This window comes from Chenopodium album, chromosome 4 (genome assembly GCF_948465745.1).
Source record: "Chenopodium album chromosome 4, dcCheAlbu1.1, whole genome shotgun sequence".
Taxonomy (NCBI): Eukaryota; Viridiplantae; Streptophyta; class Magnoliopsida; order Caryophyllales; family Amaranthaceae; genus Chenopodium; species Chenopodium album.
In genome coordinates, this window is record NC_137837.1 from 1,648,459 (window position 1) to 1,666,537 (window position 18,079).

The 18,079-nt window shown below is 35.7% G+C and overlaps 3 protein-coding genes and 1 long non-coding RNA gene across 5 annotated transcripts; 2 read left to right on the top strand and 2 right to left on the bottom strand.

Moving 5' to 3' along the window:
- Positions 1–1,263: 1,263 nt before the first annotated feature.
- On the top strand, positions 1,264–2,187 carry LOC145626261 (uncharacterized). The gene is made up of 2 exons (XR_014110979.1): positions 1,264–1,621; positions 1,918–2,187. It is a non-coding gene; the product is annotated as an uncharacterized LOC145626261 (long non-coding RNA).
- A 749-nt stretch (positions 2,188–2,936) lies between these two features.
- Positions 2,937–3,932, top strand: LOC145626723 (uncharacterized). Its single transcript, XM_081679192.1, has one exon. The coding sequence runs from the start codon at positions 2,937–2,939 to the stop codon at positions 3,930–3,932; it is 996 nt and encodes a 331-aa protein (XP_081535318.1).
- Positions 3,933–7,321: 3,389 nt separating this feature from the next.
- On the bottom strand, positions 7,322–8,350 carry LOC145626751 (protein neprosin-like). The gene is made up of 4 exons (XM_081679223.1): positions 8,342–8,350; positions 8,089–8,142; positions 7,820–7,960; positions 7,322–7,687 (listed from the first exon to the last, which is right to left on the bottom strand). Exons 1-4 carry the CDS (start codon positions 8,348–8,350, stop codon positions 7,322–7,324), a joined length of 570 nt encoding a protein of 189 aa, XP_081535349.1.
- A 3,304-nt stretch (positions 8,351–11,654) lies between these two features.
- Positions 11,655–18,079, bottom strand: LOC145628450 (protein neprosin-like). 2 transcript variants are annotated; one of them, XM_081680745.1, is made up of 9 exons: positions 17,940–18,079; positions 17,122–17,396; positions 15,908–16,096; positions 13,427–13,513; positions 12,983–13,129; positions 12,706–12,861; positions 12,499–12,552; positions 12,262–12,402; positions 11,655–12,119 (listed from the first exon to the last, which is right to left on the bottom strand). In XM_081680745.1, exons 2-9 carry the CDS (start codon positions 17,371–17,373, stop codon positions 11,760–11,762), a joined length of 1,386 nt encoding a protein of 461 aa, XP_081536871.1. In that variant the 5' UTR covers positions 17,374–17,396; positions 17,940–18,079; the 3' UTR covers positions 11,655–11,759. The 2 variants fall into 2 exon arrangements, with proteins under 2 accessions (XP_081536871.1, XP_081536872.1); XM_081680746.1 differs by having other exon boundaries at positions 17,122–17,399; positions 17,940–18,052.

An 18,079-nucleotide genomic window follows, 5' to 3' on the forward strand; every position in this document is an offset into this window, starting at 1 on the left:
TCCGTTTGGGCTAATTATTTGAACTTTATTATAATTTATTAATATTTGACAATTTTTAGGAAAAAATGTCGTCTCATCATAAACTGCAAACCAAACCGCATTATTACAGTTTGGTTTGGTTTCAATATTAATATGGTTTGGTTTGGTTTAGAAAATTGACCAAACCGTATTTTGCGGTTTGGTTTGGTTTATACTCAAACCGCACCAAACCAGACCATGTTCACCCCTAATTATGTATATCTGAATGTACCGTATATTCGGGGTCATTCAATCAACAAATGTGTAAAAATATTACTTGTTTATTTGTTGATGGAATGAGCAAATGACCTTGTATAGTACACACGGATGTATATAACAAATTCTAAACATGTAACAATCTTAATCACTAGGCCAAGATTTAATACATGTATATAAAATGTTGGTGCTTTGGGGTAAACATAAAAACAGTGAAGATAAAATAATGTACTCCCTCTGTCCCATAATATTTGACACGATTTCTCATTTTCATCAATACCATAATACTTGACATGTTATGGAGTACTAAATATCTAATAGGACCGCTAATAAAAAAAAATATTTCCCACATTTTCTCTCTTCACCTAGTCCGTTTTCACCCCACTTGCTGTTTTCTTGCAATATAAAAATATAAAAGAAAATCTTTTATACAATAAACTAATGTTTTAAATGGACTCACTTGTAATTTTCTTAAACTACGTGTTCACTCGAAGTCTCAAGTATTATGGGACGGAAGAAGTAGTATAGTAGCACATTGGGAAAATTTAAATCTATGCCTCTAGTACCTGAGTCCTGAATTACTCTAATAAACACGTCGTTGGTATTAAATTGTGTTTAGATGGTAACATTTAAATACCAACAAGGAAATATATCAATACCAACAAAACATTTTTGTCTTTGTTGATATTATTGAATTAGTATTTTGGTATCATGATAATACCATCTAAAGTATTATTTAATACCAATGCGTGTTATTAGAGTCGTTCATGACTCAAATTATTATGGGTAGAGAATTCCTCAAGTTTTAATATGAACATACAACCTTTAAGGAGCATCAACTTGCTTATCACTTGAGTCGGCTCTTCTTGATTCCGATAGTTCAATCAATATGTAATTTATGAGCCTTATGGAATTAATTATAATTGGACTCTTATGAGCCTCTACGAAGATCCTCTGTCATGAGCCACATATATGGACCCACATGAAAATGCAATAATAATATAATGAACGGTTTAAATATTTGTAAAATTGTGGGTGTTGAAGAATACAAAATCAAAGCACAACCTTATCCCTCAAATGCATCATCTTTGCTCTCTGTCACCTCAAACTCCATTACCAACAACAACAAACAACTTCTTTCACTTCTTCAATCCCAATAATTCTACCACTAATAATCATGGTTTATATGGAATTAATTGGAGATTTAATCCACTAAATATGCTACCCAAAAGAGGCATTTATCATCAAAGGTGGATTATTTCATCAGCAATGGAAAATGATTCAAATTTTGAAGTGGACCAAGATAAGGCTAGACAAGCTCTTAGTGATCTTGACCAACAGCTTGATTCTCTCTCCTCCAAACAAGTCAATCCTCCTAAAATTAGAGGTCTTGTATAATTTCTCCTCTTTTTCTAATCGTATTAATCTAGTTTACTCCCTCCATTTTTAGTTGATAGTCGTTTTAATTTATATGATGATATAAGCAACCATATTTAATATGTACATTATCAACAAACTTGCATAAAAAAGGGTGAAATTGAGTAGCACCACCCAAGTTAGATAGAGTTATTCAGTTTTTATTCAAAGGTTTCGTTTCTATGACAGAACACCACGTGATAATGTTACCTTTTTCGTGTTACATCTTAGGACTAACAAAATTAACGCGTTTGAAAATAAATGCAGCCTCGAGTATTGGCGACTTGAAGGGGCAAGTGAGAGATGAGCCACCAGAAATATCAGGATCATATTTAGGATATACAGCATTTGTTCTTTTTTTGTTCACAATATTTTATAATGTACTTTTCTATACAGTCATTAAACCTTCAGTCGATGGACCAGATGAAGATATTGCATCTACTGATGTTACTTTAACTTATCAAACTCCCGATGTAATAAGCCAACCATAACAATAAAAACATTTTAATTTGATAATATAAAGTTAATATTATCTTATTCGTTTAATTTAATAGCACCTCTTTTTTCTCCAAGTCAGACGATATTCTTGATATTATTAGTAGATTGCTGTTATTTATTATCTTTGTTATTGAGATTCAATTTGAAACCAATAATTGTTCCAATTTATTATAATGATGTTGGTTTAATTTGATTAATTTGTCTTCAATTTCAATTTAAAAATAACTTTTTTTATGGCTTGATGCATGATCGGTTAATTGATTGCTTGTAAATGAATGAAAATAGTTATAGCTTACAAGTAATTGATTGTACATATTGATTCATACCTAGACTTATATAACATTAATTATTCCGAACCCATAATCGAGCCAAGCTCACCATTTTTAGTTCATAAAAAATGGGTACGAGAACGTGATGTATGATTTTTTTTTTTATTTTATTTTATTTTATTTTGGTATTGAGGAGAGTTAGATAAGAACATTAAATCATTAAGTACGATATTGGGATAATATCATATATGTAAATATTGTTAAAGAGATATTATTGTACTTATCCTAGGAAGTATATCTTTTAGAGGATATTAGGGTTGAGCACTCTAGTATATATATTTGTATTGTGGCCGTGACATACACATGAAATACAGAGAATTCATTGAGATTATTTTATCATGGTATCAAGAGCTTAGGTTTGATCCGATTGTTTTTCACCCGTTATTTTCACAATTTGCGAGTGAAGGGAAGGTGAGAGTTCACTGCAAAAAAATTTCAGGCGTGATTTTGTGAAACACAATGTCAGGGGGAGATGGTGGAAAAACGACTAAGGTGGATCTCACATATCACCTTGGATCGAGTGATGCTCCTGGCAGTGTGATTACTCCTATTCAACTTAGGGGTGAGAACTATGATGAGTGGGCTAGGGCTGTGCGTACGGCTCTAAAGGCCAAGAGGAAATTTGGCTTCATTGATGGGTCAGTTTCAAAGCCGAGTGACGCTGAGAAGCTAGAGGATTGGGTGGCTGTGCACTCCATGCTCGTGTCATGGCTAACCAATACTCTAGACCCGATTGTTCGTTCCACGATTGGTGATTATGATGATGCGAAACTTCTTTGGAATAATCTCAAGAACCGGTTTTGTGTAGTCAGTGGGACTCGGGTTTGCCAATTGAAGAAATCGTTGGGTGATTGCAAGCAGGGGCCGAGTGAAACAATTGCAGCTTACTTTGGACGATTGTCCGAAATTTGGGACGAGATGAATGCTTATATTTCTGTACCGACTTGTTCTTGTGGTGGCTTTAAGTGCAACATTGTTGCTCAGGTGGAGAAAATTCGTGAAGCTGACTATGTTCATTGTTTTTTGATAGGGCTCGATGACGCTTATGCGCCTATTCGAGGCCAATTATTGGCTCAAGAACCCCTGCCAGGTGTAGACAAAGCCTACCAACAGGTTACTCAAGCAGAGAGATTGCGTGGGGTTGAGACTTCTATGGTCTCGACTCGTGAGAATGCGGTAGCCTTTAAGGTTCAATATGACTTGAAGACGAAGCCAAGGTCAGGTGATACTAGTGACAAATTATGTGCTCATTGCAATCGCGAAGGGCATGACGAGTCCGGGTGTTTTCAAATTCATGGTTTCCCGGAGTGGTGGGGAGATAGACCTCGTGGAGGCCGAGGACCAGGGCGTGGGGGTGCTGCAGCAGCCCGTGGAGGCAGAACAGGTGGCCGTGGGAGAGGGGGGGTTGCAGCCCCTGTCCGTGCTCATAAGACATGTGGGCAGCCCTCTTCTTAGCATACTCAAGGCAGCAGCGCTGCTTCTTCAACCATGGCAGATGGAGGGGCTCTTGCTGGGGTCACTTCTGCTCAAATCCAACAGTTGTTGGATCACTTAAGTAGTATTAAACCCAAGCTTCACGGTGAGTTGGGTTGGATAATTGATACCGGTGCTTCTAACCATGTGACATGTGACCTTTCTCTCTTGCATAATGTGACTAACATACCGAAGTGTCCGGTGGGATTGCCGGATGGAAAGAGTGCCAATGCCTTAAAAATTGGCTCGGTGAAATTACAAGGAGGATTAACGATTAATAATGTCCTTTTTGTACCTCAATTAGATTGCAATTTGATTTCGGTGACTCAATTGTGTGATGAATCGAATTGTAGTACTCAATTTACTAATAAACTTTGTGTGATGCAGGACCTAACGACGAGGAAGGTGATTGGAGTGGGTGAACGAGTAGATGGACTTTATTACTTCCGTGGTGTTCCTGAGGTGAAGGCTTTGGCAGTGAATGGGAATCGATCATTTGAGCTTTGCATCAACGGATGGGACATCCTTCAACAAAAGTTATGCAATTTCTTCCAGTTTTGAGTAATTCTAATCGTGTCCTTAGAAATAAAAATTGTGATGTATGCCCCCGGGCAAAACAACATAGAAGTAGTTTTCCTATTAGCATGAATAAGGCTAGCCGTGTTTTTGAACTAGTTCATGTGGATTTGTGGGGACCCTACAAGACTCCTTCGTCTTGCGGGGCTCATTATTTTTTAACCATAGTCGATGATTTCTCTAGGGGTGTGTGGACTTATTTGATAAGTAATAAAACGGAAGTTGAAGTCATGTTCCTTAATTTTGTTTCTATGGTTAAACGACAATTTAATCATGATATTAAAATTGTTCGTAGTGATAATGGACGGAGTTTGATTCTTTGCGGAACTATTTTTTTGCTAATGGGATAATTTTTGAGACTTCTTGTGTGGGTACGCCTCAACAAAATGGGAGAGTTGAGCGTAAACATCAACATATTTTAAATGTGGCCCGAGCATTGCGTTTTCAAGCAAACTTGCCTTTGAGATTTTGGGGTGAGTGTGTGCAAACGGCGTGTCACTTGATTAATAGGACTCCCTCTAGGTTGCTTGATGATAAAACACCTATTGATGTCTTATTTAATAAAACCCCGTCATATGATTATATTCGAGTCTTTGGTTGTTTGTGCTTTGCTTATAATCAACGGAGCAAGGGTGATAAATTTGCAAGTAGGAGTCGTCGTTGTGTATTTTTGGGGTATCCTTTTGGAAAAAAAGGGTGGAAAGTGTATGACTTAGACACAACTAATGCCAGCAACAACTAATGCCAGCAACATGGGTAAAGGGATGCGACAGAAATTTGCTAATAGCAAGTATCGTGACTACGTGACTCACACCATACGGAACACAAGTCCATCTACTCTGACATATCAGAGTTCACCCGTGCCATCGTCATCTTCCTCAAGTACTGTTTATTCTATCACACATTGTATTGATACTCATCGATTTTCTGCAAAACATAGAAATTATATTGCAGCGATATCTGGAGGAAATGAGCCGAAGAGTTTCAAAGAAGCTATGAAGAATGAAGGTTGGAGAAAAGCTATGGCCGAGGAAATAGCTGCTCTTGAGGCACAGGGGACTTGGGTTCTAGAAAAATTACCACCGGGGAAGAAGGCACTAGGAAGCAAGTGGGTATACAAGGAGAAATATGATGAGCATGGTAATCTACAACGATTAAAAGCTAGACTGGTAATTTTTGGTAATCATCAGATTGAAGGACTGGACTATACTGAGACTTTTGCACCGGTGGCGAAAATGGTGACAGTGCGAACGTTTCTTGCCGTAGCTGCAGTGAAAAATTGGGAAGTGCATCAGATGGACGTCCACAATGCATTTCTCCATGGAGACTTGGAGGAAGAGGTATATATGAAAATACCTCCTGGCTTTAATAAAAACAACTCTGACAAAGTTTGCAGGATGAAGAAATCTCTAGATGGTCTCAAACAGGCTCCTAGATGTTGGTTTGCAAAGCTAGCTACAGCTTTGAAATCCTATGGCTTTAAACAGTCATATTATGATTATTCTCTTTTTACTCTGACAAAGGGAAACATGCAGCTCAATGTGTTAGTATATGTTGATGATTTAATTATTGCAGGAAATGATAAATCTGCTATGAATAAGTTTAAATCATACTTGGGAAATTGCTTCAAGATGAAAGATCTTGGAGCGTTGAAATATTTTTTAGGGCTAGAGGTAGCCCGGAATGCGCAGGGAATATTCATTTGTCAGAGAAAATATGCACTTGATATTATTACTGAGACCGGTTTGCTTGAGGCCAAACCTGCAGAGTTTCCTATGGAGCAACATCACAAATTGGCCTTGGCGCAGGGGGAATATTTGCGTGACATTGAGAAATATCAACGTCTTATAGGACGTCTGATTTACTTATCTGTGACGAGACCGGATTTAGCATATTCTGTACACATTTTATCATAGTTTATGCAAAATCCCAGATTTGAGCATTGGGAAGCAGCTTTGCGAGTTGTCAGGTACTTGAAGAAAAGTCCAGGCCAGGGTATTTTATTGCGTTCTGATAGTGCTTTACAGTTGCAAGGGTGGTGTGATTCAGATTGGGCAGGTTGTCCCCTTTCCAGACGATCCTTGAGTGGCTGGTTTGTGCTTCTTGGCTTATCCCCAGTGTCATGGAAAACCAAGAAGCAACCGACCGTTGCCCTTTCTTCATCGAAAGCGGAATATCGTTGTATGAATGCAACGACTTGTGAATTGAAGTGGTTGAAACGACTCCTTGCGGACTTAGGTGTTAAACATGAGAATGGGATGCATCTTTATTGTGATAGTCAGTCTGCGTTATATATTGCACAGAATCCGGTGTTTCATGAGCGAACAAAACACATTGAATCAGATTGTCATTTTGTTCGGGATGCGATTACAGATGGGACGATTTTACCTTCGTATGTTCCTACGACGGTTCAGTTGGCTGACATTTTTACAAAGGCTTTGGGAAAAGCTAAGTTCGAGTTTCTACTTAGCAAGTTGGGCATTTGTGACCCGTATGCTCCAACTTGAGGGGGGGTATTGGGATAATATCATATATGTAAATATTGTTAAAGAGATATTATTGTACTTATCCTAGGAAGTATATCTTTTAGAGGATATTAGGGTTGAGCACTCTAGTATATATATTTGTATTGTGGCCGTGACATACACATGAAATACAGAGAATTCATTGAGATTGTTTTATCATACGAATAATAAGAACATTAAGACATCTCAACATATATTTTACTTATAAAAGGTATAATTATTCAAAAATAGAGATATAATTCTCCACAAATTCGGAGTAATAATATATTTTTACTCAATAATTTCATAAGGACCTCCATAATAAAAGCGACGACCCCAAAAAGGATCGCTACTAGTTCCAGCATCCGCGGTTGTAAAATCAGTACAATCCTCATAAAAATCGGTATCCTCGGGGTTTAGAAAACCACGATCAACTTTCATTTGGAAGAAAACTGCTGATTTTCTATAGTCTTTTCTTGCCTTTAGACCACTACCCATATAAGGGTCTGGTTCAGCTAACCCTGGATTGCTAATCTCTCCACCCCATTCTACATTCGTGGCTTCTTCTGTCAATGATGTAAACAAACTTTTTGGCCAATACCCAACTGGCCTTTTGTCCTCATACATCGACAACCACCAATTCTCGTCATCTTTGTGCTACACATCATCAAAATTTCAAACATATAATTAATATAATATACGGAAAGATGTTATTTTTTAAAATTTGATTTGGATGACTAGACTTGTTAATAACGTGTATGTTGTAACTGCAAATGTACATCTACGTACCTGGTCAAGATATAAATTCCAATAAGTGATGTTTTCGTCATTGATATGCATATATTTATCGGGATGATTGCCTATAAAAATGTCTTTGGATACTTGAACAAAACCCTTACAATCAAAATTGAAACATCCATTTGGTCCAGCCTGTGACACAAAAGAAAAATACTACTTAATTAGAATAGAGAATTATAAAGAAATGCAAAAAATTATTAAAAGAGAGGTGTATAAATACAAATATTTACTTGTATATAGGATGTAGTAAGGTTACTTACCTTGAATCTTATGTAAAGATGAGCTTTAGTGTTGTTGAACACAGATGGATTTACCTATTAATTTAAAAGTATACGTATCAAGGTCCGTACATTAATAAAAGTATACGTATTAATAATTGTTGTACATACATGATGATTCCAAATGTATGACGCTTTATTTTGTGTTTTTTGGTGTTTAGAGAGCCAAAAGGATTAGGGTGAGAATTGATCTAGAATTGAGTGAAAAGCTCTAACCACTTGAGCTATGCTTCACTCTCTCCATGTATGACTCTTTATAAATGAATTATTTTTAATACGAAGTAAGTAAAACAGTTATGGTTTAAACTAACCATCACACCAGCTTCGATAATATCGGGTCCATTTGAAACTTTCATTCGAGAAGCAGACCATTGTTTTCCAAACACAGTAGATTGATATAAGGTTACCGCGGCTCCCACTCCATGAAATTTCCTGCCTCCATAGCCTGTACTTACAATAGAAGCACTCTGCATCAAACCAATAAAATAATTAGAATTTAGAAGTAATAAAAGTTATATTTTGTTATAATCGAGTTATGATAGAGTATAAAACATATTCACGGGCCTCAACCAAAAGCTTAAGCTGATGGTTGATAGAGCATAAAACACATCATGTTTTATACTTTATCAAGTTAATTGGATTGTTTAGTAATCGTCGAGTCAAAGTTCATAAATTAAACGACTTTTAGACGCGAAATAATTGTCATTTGAAATTCCCTTTGATTTAAAGTGTCATTCATATGTAACTCATTTACACCCCTATATGTCGTTTCATTTTATTTTCTCCATCCACATTTGAAATTTTTACACAAAAGAATTCATAAAACATAAATAATCAAGGTGTACTTACACAATGTTCTCCTTCTGTGTTAGGTTTGATGGTTGAAGGCTTTAGGACGTTAAGAGATCTTAAAATAGGGACGGTACCTAAAGGACATCCTTTTTTGAGCCCTAAGTTATTGGGTTTCCCTCCTTGACTTTGCAGAGAAATTAGCTTTTCCTGCAAATAAAAAATTGGATGATCTCAAAAAATTAAAAATAGGTCTTACATACTTTGGGAAATTGATTTTTTTGGAAAATTGATTTTGGCACAACCTTATGCAAAAAGAGCATAGAAAATCGTGCTCTCATATAGAAGTGTGCCAAAATCATTTCTCCGGCTACAGATATATCGTATAGTTGTGTATCTATTGACTTACCTTAGGCATATGGCTTATTATCGAAGAATTAATAAAAGTTGGTTGCTTATAAAAATCCACACAATCAATTTCTTCTCCTGTCTCCATCTGCAATATAAAAGCATACTAGTAAAAATATAGATTATTTACTTTGAAAAAAAGGCGTGGAATCTTTCATTATTGTTTTCTTGTGAAATGTAATGTAATAACTATTGGACATAACTATATAAGGTGTAAAAATTCAATGATTCTTTATTTCTTGTCAAAAAAAATATATATATATAAGGTGTAAAAATTCAAACTTTGCATTACTTTTCATTTGCTTTGAATTTCATAATATACACTAGAGATAAAACTAGAAAAAGTAATTTGATCTGAAAACACACTTTGATGGTAAAAACCGGTTGTTGTTTGTAGAATGGGGATCCATTGACTCCACACAAAACTCCCATTACTATAGTAGAAATGAAAAGGCATGCTAGTTTAGACATTTTTGCAGTCATGATATTGAAATAATTTAATTAGAAGAGAATGTAATAAATCATCAGTTTAAATAGCATCATTGGTTTAGAAAATAAAATCTACGAGTACATGAAAGGAAATAAATCATCAGATCATAAATGTAATAAATGATGAAATCTACAGAAAAGAAAATAAATCAAAATTGATAAGGAAATGAATTGAATCAAAACCATTTCAACATTTATGTAAGAAACTCAAGTAATCCATGACCGAGTAACTCAAGTAAGGGCATGTTCACATTTACTTAATTTCAGTTCAGTTCAGTTTAGTTCAGCTCCAATCAGTTCAGTTCAGTTTAGCTCCAATCAGTTCAGTTCAGCTCTTAATTTTCCTCTCTCATAAAATATTCAGTTCAGCTCCAATCAGTTCAGTTCAGTTCAGCTCCAATCAGTTCAGTTTAGTTCAGTTCAGCTCCAATCAGTTCATTTGAGTTCACCCCAATTCAGTAAATGTGAACATGCCCTAACTAGGGATGACAATGGGGCTGGTCGGATGCGGATGATGGTACCTCCATACCCATACCCGCCTAAAAATCTTATACCCATCCCCGCCCACCACTCGTGACGGGTACAATATCCATATCCATACCCGCCCCCACCGGGTACAAGATAGAATCCATCACCGCCCCATCACCCACTTGGATATTCATACCCACCTCATACCCGCCCCAAAATCGTCACAAACCCTTTGCAATGATGCTCTATTGTATCACATTAATGACGATTATATCAAATTAGGTTAAGAAAATTAGGACTTTCACTATTCAAGCTTATTGGGTCTTAGGGGGTATCTATCAAGTTTAATAAATTCTCAACTCTTCTAAAAGAAATATGGTGCTGGTATAAGGTGGGTACGGGGCGGGGCGGGTCTACTCTAAAATCCATACCCGCCCCATCACCCATGGCGGGTACACATTTTATACCCATCCCCGCCCCATCACCCGCCAAACCTCCCTCCATCCCCGCCCCACTTGGGCGGGGATGGGGCTGGTCTCCTATTTAACCCGACCCACTGCCATCCCTAGTCCTAACCCCTGACCGAGAAACTTGAGTAACCCCTGACTGAGAAATTCGAGTAACCCCTGACTGAAAAACTCAAGTAAGCCTGAAAACTCAAGTAACCCCAAACCGAGAAATTCAATTAAGCCTTGCCGCACGATACAACAGGCCGCATATAAAAATTTGTGTTTCTAAATATAATTATTTTATCGGTCTTTTAATACTTTTGTGTATAAGATTTAAATATGAAGTACGTACTTTGTTTATATATATCCTTCCTCAATAAATAAATAAATTATATCCAAGCTAATGCACGTGTCAATTACGTGTAAACGAGATAATTAAAGTTGAGCATAGCCCTGTTTTTTTTAGTACAAAAAAAAAAAAAAAAAAAGTTCTTAACTGTTAGAATAATGGTTTTTTTTGGTGTTTAGAAAGCCATAATGGCGGCCAGCGGAATTAAGAATAATCGATCCTAAGATCTCTTGAAATCAGGAAGGAAACTCTAACCACTAGAGCTATCCCCCACTCTTTGAGCATTACCCTAATTATGTTCATGTTAATCATGTTCAAATATACATGTATTTGCAATTACTTTTGATTATTTGTACAATGTACTTCTTTATACTCCGTAATAAAAATGAATAAGTTTGTAATGATATATTTTTACGAGTACCTTGTTAATATGTGTCATTATTTGTATTCACAAAAGTTGTTATCATTTTATCAAGCTTTTTTTGCTCCTTGACTAGACTTTTAATTGCAGAGTAATTAAACACAACAAAACTTTTTTTTTATTAAGGTAAATTTAACGACCTAACCAGCTAACCTATTTATAATAGGCTTAAATATAAATAATAAAAAAGACATATTAAAGGGCTTAAAGGCAAGTATAAAATTTGCTGCAAATTACATGAAGCTAGATACTAGTTCGACTTATTTGGAGCAATAATTACTCAACTTTTTGGACCTCCGTAAAAAATTAAACGACCCCAAAAATCTCGAGTTCCAGCATCATAGACTGTATAATCGTTACATTCTGCATATATTTCTGATTCTCCTGGGATTAATACACCTTTATCAACACTAACGTCGAAGATCGCTGCACTTCTTGTAAGGTCATCTGTTGCCTTAATACCACTACCCATTTCAGGATCATCTGGAGTTCTATCACCAGGGTTGTTGATTTGGCCTCCCCATTCAATTTGAGCAGCCGAATCTGCCAATGATGTAAACAAACTTTTCGGCCAAAATCCAATCTGAATGTTACTCGAAGCCATATAAATTGACAACCACCAATTTCCATCATCAGGATGCTACATGATGATTAAAATAAAATCAATATCCATAAAGAGAACGATATATACTTATTTTACGAGTAACATAATTTGGATGATTAAACTTATTGTGAGCGGAGTAACATTTAATTATGTCACAAGTTTACATTTATGTACGTACCTTTTCAATAGTGATGTTCCAATAAAATATTGTCTCATCACCTATGTGAGTAAAGCGATCGGGCCTAGCGCCTAAAGGAAAGTTTTTGGACACTTGAACAAATCCCGGACATTGTAAACTTAAGCATTCTGTTGGTCCAGCCTATGATAAATTAATAATAAGAATGGATCGAGTAATAAAAAGATGTTTGAATGAATAACTACAAATGTGTATAAATTACGAAAAACTAGTACTTACAGTGAATTTTGCATAAAGATGGGGATCAGAGCTGCTGTATAGAGGTGGATTTACCTAAAGATAATACTCGTAAAACATAAGTATATACCATTCAAGGTGGAAATCTTACATTAATTGCAGTTAGGAGGGGATTGGAACCTAACCACCCATAATTGGTCCTGAAACAACGAATACCAAAAAAAAAAAAGAAGCTAGAATTAAACTAACCATCCAACCAGCTTCAATACTATCGTTTCCACTTTGAAGTTTTATTCGAGAAGCAGACCATTGCGTTCCACTTACTACAGGTTTAAATATGCCCACTGAACCACTAGCTCCATAAAATACTCTACCTCCAATTCCTGTAGTTCGAAGTGAAGCAATCTACACCAAACAATAGAATAATTAATTAGAGGGAAATTGATTGATTACATTCATTTCATTTTATTTGCTCCATTAACGATAGAAATCTAAATAAGAATTCGTGAAATAAAAGGGCACTTACACAATTTTCTCCTTCGTTAGGCTCGACAATTGAAGATTTTAGATCGTAAAATGATCGTAAAATAGGGACGGTTCCTAATGGACAACCATTTTTGAGTGCTAAATTCTTGGGTTCCCCTTCTTGACTTTGCAAAGAAGTTATGTTTACCTGTATGCAACCATTTTCTAATAACATTAATAATTTTCAAGACAATATGAAATGGATCTAGGTAACCCAAATAAGGAGGAGAATTCGGTCCACAAACAAGGCTTATAAGCTTTCATACTAAAACCTCTATATAAACATTGAATAGACATACGGAGTATATATAGAGGTCTTGCTCAATGCTCAGTAGTTGAAATCGATTTGACTAATAAGAGGTTCCAACCCTTTATAGTCTTCCCTTTACTTACAAAATAATAATCAATAAAAAAAGTACATGCATTCAATTGTTCATTGACTTGCCTCATGCATATGATTTTTCATCAATGGATTATTAAAAGTTGGTTGCTTATAAAAATCCACGCAATCAAATTCTTGGCCGTTCTCAGTCTGCAAAATAAAAATTCATAAAAATTCATAAAAGTGTGTATGTGAACAATTATAGCTTTTGATCATTAATATGTCTAGCCCTCAATAAATAATAATACGGAGTAATAAAAATTGATATCTTAAAATTACAAATTGAAACAGTTTTAACAATATCCACATGACTACATTATTCATCACATATTTACATATAAATCGCAATAGATAGTCAAAGGCTCCAAAGGAGAGCATGTCAGTAGTGTCAAAATGAACATGATGCAACATTTGTAGAACGGGAAAATATATTCAGTATAAAATAGACTAAATTATTTTCTTGGGAAAAAAAAAAGTAACGATTGGACATAAGGTACAAATTAAGATCTTATTATAATCTTCTGTAAAATCATTGATTTGATTTTCATATTTTACAATAGAGCTAATCAAAACTACAATAGTAAAAATAATTTGATTGGAAAACGCACCTTGATGGTAAGAACAGGCTGCTGTTGATGGAATGATGATCCATGTACTCCACACAAAATTCCCATTAAAATGCTAGCTATAAAATAACATACTAGTATAGACATTTTTGAGGTCATAACTAAATTTTGGGTAATTGAATTAAATTCAATTTTTAAAATGACAATGAAGTTAATTAGAAAAGATTGTAAATGAGTCAGTTTAAATAGCTTCTTTTTCCTTTTTTTTTTTTTTTTTTTTTTTTTTTTTTTTTTTTTTTTTTTTTTTTTTTTTTGATTCAAAAGAAGTACAAAGACCAAAGAGAATAAGTCAGTTTAAATAGCTACTTTGTCAAAAAGAAATATGCAAAAGGGAATCAGATAATAAGGAAATAAATCAAATAACAAGGAACTAAATCAAACAATAAGGAAATAAAGCTATTGATAATGAAATTAATCAAAACCAAGATTAATTAGCTTGTGATTCTAAAATAAATGTGGCCTTTGTGGGGTAAGTTAAATAATTATGATTCAAATAAGAAGATAAAATAATTATCAAGAAGAAAGGAAATAAAATTGATTAATGGAGTGAAATGAGTATAGATACACAGAGAGAAGGCAAATTTTTATTTTTCAAGGAAATGAAGAAAAATAGTTGTCAGTTTGTCACCACTTAAAATGGGACCTAAAAACAAAGGCAGCTTCCAACATTCTTCTGTATGAATGTATGTAACATGCATGTCTTATGGAAAAAGGTCTAATAATAAGTAATACTCCGTAACTCCGTACCAGTATAATCATACAGTTATCCAATATCAAGGAAAGAGCTATAGTCAATGATCCAAATTGGACGAACACAGGATTCTTTCCTTTTAAAATAAGCCAACTTAACATAGCCTGTTTGCGAGTTAAGAACCTTTGAGGTAATCCTTGATAATCTTATGAGCTGAGAGTGAAAGTAGTACGCTCTTTATCTGAGATCGATATTTGGCCTAAACATCACCTCTAATTATGTTTGATACTTTCTTCCACTCGTGTAACAGCGTCCATAAGGACATCGATTCCCCAATCCTTCACATCCTCCTGCACACGCAAAAAATCCAAAGATTAGTTTGCTATTTTTACAAGAATACAAGACAACAGTCCTTTCCCTCATACATACCAGATTACCAGATCATATACGAACACGGGACCTCACATGTGCAGCCTCTCTATTTCTCACCGGCTCTCTGATCTATCCCCAATTCCCCACATAGTTCCATATATTCAGTAAGACTGCCAGTGGCTGTACACCATCACATCAATCATGGATTAAGGGTGAGCTGACTGTCTCTTGTCAACCAAGGGCTGCTTATCAGGCACCTTCTCATTCATATAAGCTTGGTTTCAGCTATCACCGCACACCACTAACACCCCCCTCAAAAAAAAAAAAAAACCCAAAACTGCCACTACTCTGTAAAACTCCCACTTGCACAACCACTCCAACCATCCCTAAATACCAATTCCTAAATCACCTGCCCCTGCAATGCCCCTCCCCACCCCATATCAGAACATCCTCTCTTCTAAAACAAAATACGTAGTAAAAAACAATCTACCAGTCCATGAAATTCTTTAACTTAATATAGGTTGCAAACCCCCATGAATCACAGTCGTTTGGAGGTTGAATTCGAACCTTTCAACAACCAAAATTCATGTCGATTTGACACGTGCATCACAAACACTGACAGGTACCAACCTGGCAAGCTAGCTGAATCCTTAACTTAGAGAGGCCCTTTAAAAAGAAGATACTACAGAGGAAACAGTCAGCAAAATCAGCACAATACTCTCCCCTAATCATGTTATCTAGCAGAATGTGTTTTGAAATCGACCCCATTCTGGACAAAAAAACAAGTTAACAGTAGTAAATTGTAAATACAGGACATAAAAAGACTCTAGCAGTATAAGTATAGCATGAGATTACCTTTCTAACAGCACCTCCTGTCCTTATTCGTGCATTAGGTCGAGCAAGCTTTGATTCAAAAGGTGTCCTGGGCCTCACTTCTCGAATTTCCTCCCACTCTTCACGGGTGAGCATCCTAACCGTCCCTTGTTCAGGAGGAGCATTCCTTATCTTGCGCTCAATCAATTCTTGAGATCTTGACTCATCATACTGCCAGCCAACAGAAACAGTCCCAATTCTCAAATCTTGTGAACACACACTGACATAATAAAAGGAAAAGAAGAAATAGCGTAAGAGCTTGAATGAGCAGCATAAATTATTATGACACTCATGTTAGCAATATGGACACAATATGTTAAAGAACTATTGGAAAAGCTAGTGGTCACCAGCTAACAAACATAGATAACTTGGTGAGGGGATAAGGGTTTGGCACTTCCACTGTTCCGCATAACACTCATCAAGCACAATTCCAACTCATCCAAAGATGTGATTTGAGACTTAAAATTATTCAACTAACAATGGAAGTTTGAGAAATAAAGTATACATACGGGGTAGAAAATTGGACACTATAATCAAAGTTAAAGATACATTAAGGTAAAAGATCTATGAGAAGATTGTCATCACTAAAGCAACTCCCATGGTTCAAACTTTAGGTAGTTAAAGTGGGATAAGAATTGAAAAAATTAGTACTTCATAGTGGCAGTCTAAAGTTCAGAGTTCAGAGTCCAGAGACTCCAGAACCTTGCATTTGTAATATACTGTTACCAGGGTTGAAGATACATTAAGGTAGAAGACCTATGAGAAAATTGTCATCGCTTACAATTTGTCGGATAGCAAGATAGAAGGGAAAGGAGAGTGGAGTGAGAGAAGAACTGAAGAAGGGAGCTCCTCCAAATCTCTTCAATTTCGAAGGAGTGGCATTTATTAAAGAACGAGGAAAATAAATCTTTCCACTTCCTTCCCCATACCCCTTAACAAAACAAGGGAATTTGTTCCCCTCCCTATCCCTTTCTCTCCAATTACTGTTCAAACTGATCCACCTTAGCCTAGGTTACATGGCTATTTGGATTTTGAGAGTAATGATAGTTTGTGACACAACTATTTATGCTTTCAAATTAGCTTGCGCAGAATAATTCTCCCATCTTCTCATGAAAGCATAAAACAAAGCCCAATGCTTGCATTGCTATTAGTAGGAAAATAATTAACCTTGCCAACAAAAGAAAACGAAGAATTACCATCATAAGAAGTTTGGCAAAAAGTGCAACCCCAACAGCAGTAAGCATCATTGGCATGGTAGCTGTATCGTAAAACGACATGGACTCTGGAACTTCAACAAAAACCTCAGTTTTCTTCGGATTTCTTGCCTTCCTCTTTTTCTCAAGATCAGCAACCTTTCTCTTCAGGGTTTCACTTGGTGTATCATGGGAAATTGTATGCAAGCTTCGGAATCTCCGTAATAAGAAGAGACTTCCCCGGACATTATACATGGTAGCCTAGAAACTAATCAGGCCTGCTAACCACACACAAAGTCACTAAATGAAAGCTTCGAAACAATCAACTAGGTATAATTTACATCTATATCAGCCAAGTTGATAATAGCAGATATTTCACATCACAATTCCAAAAATGGTTTGATCAAGTCAAATTCTATTTTCAAGAACACAACACAGGAGAATTATCAAACTCTAAAGTCATATACTTTGTAAGCATTACACTCGAAAGTACAACATAACTAAAGCTACATCGCTGATTTGTATAGTTCAATCCTAACAATAAAGGGTTGTGCAATACATTAGCAATCAAATTTGATGCAATTATCATTCAAAAAATCACATCATTTTAAGGATATGTGATTCAATTATCAAATTAGGCTCATAATTTTCTATTCTAGCAACATTATCGCTTATTATGACTTTCATAATCTTAGTATTTAGAAATTAGAACCAAAAGCTGAGATTTTCGAACCCTAAACTTAGTGCACTGACAATTGAATTAAATTAAACCCTAGATTGTGAAACTGATATGATGATTACAAAAGGAAACAACAACTTACCTCGGAAGCGGCTGAAATCAAGAAGAACAATAGTTTGTAATGGAGACCGTCAAGTGTGATGTTGAGTGCGCTTCAATGGAGAATATGACGCTATGTTCACCCGTTTATTATTTCACCCGTTTATTACAACAAAACGTACA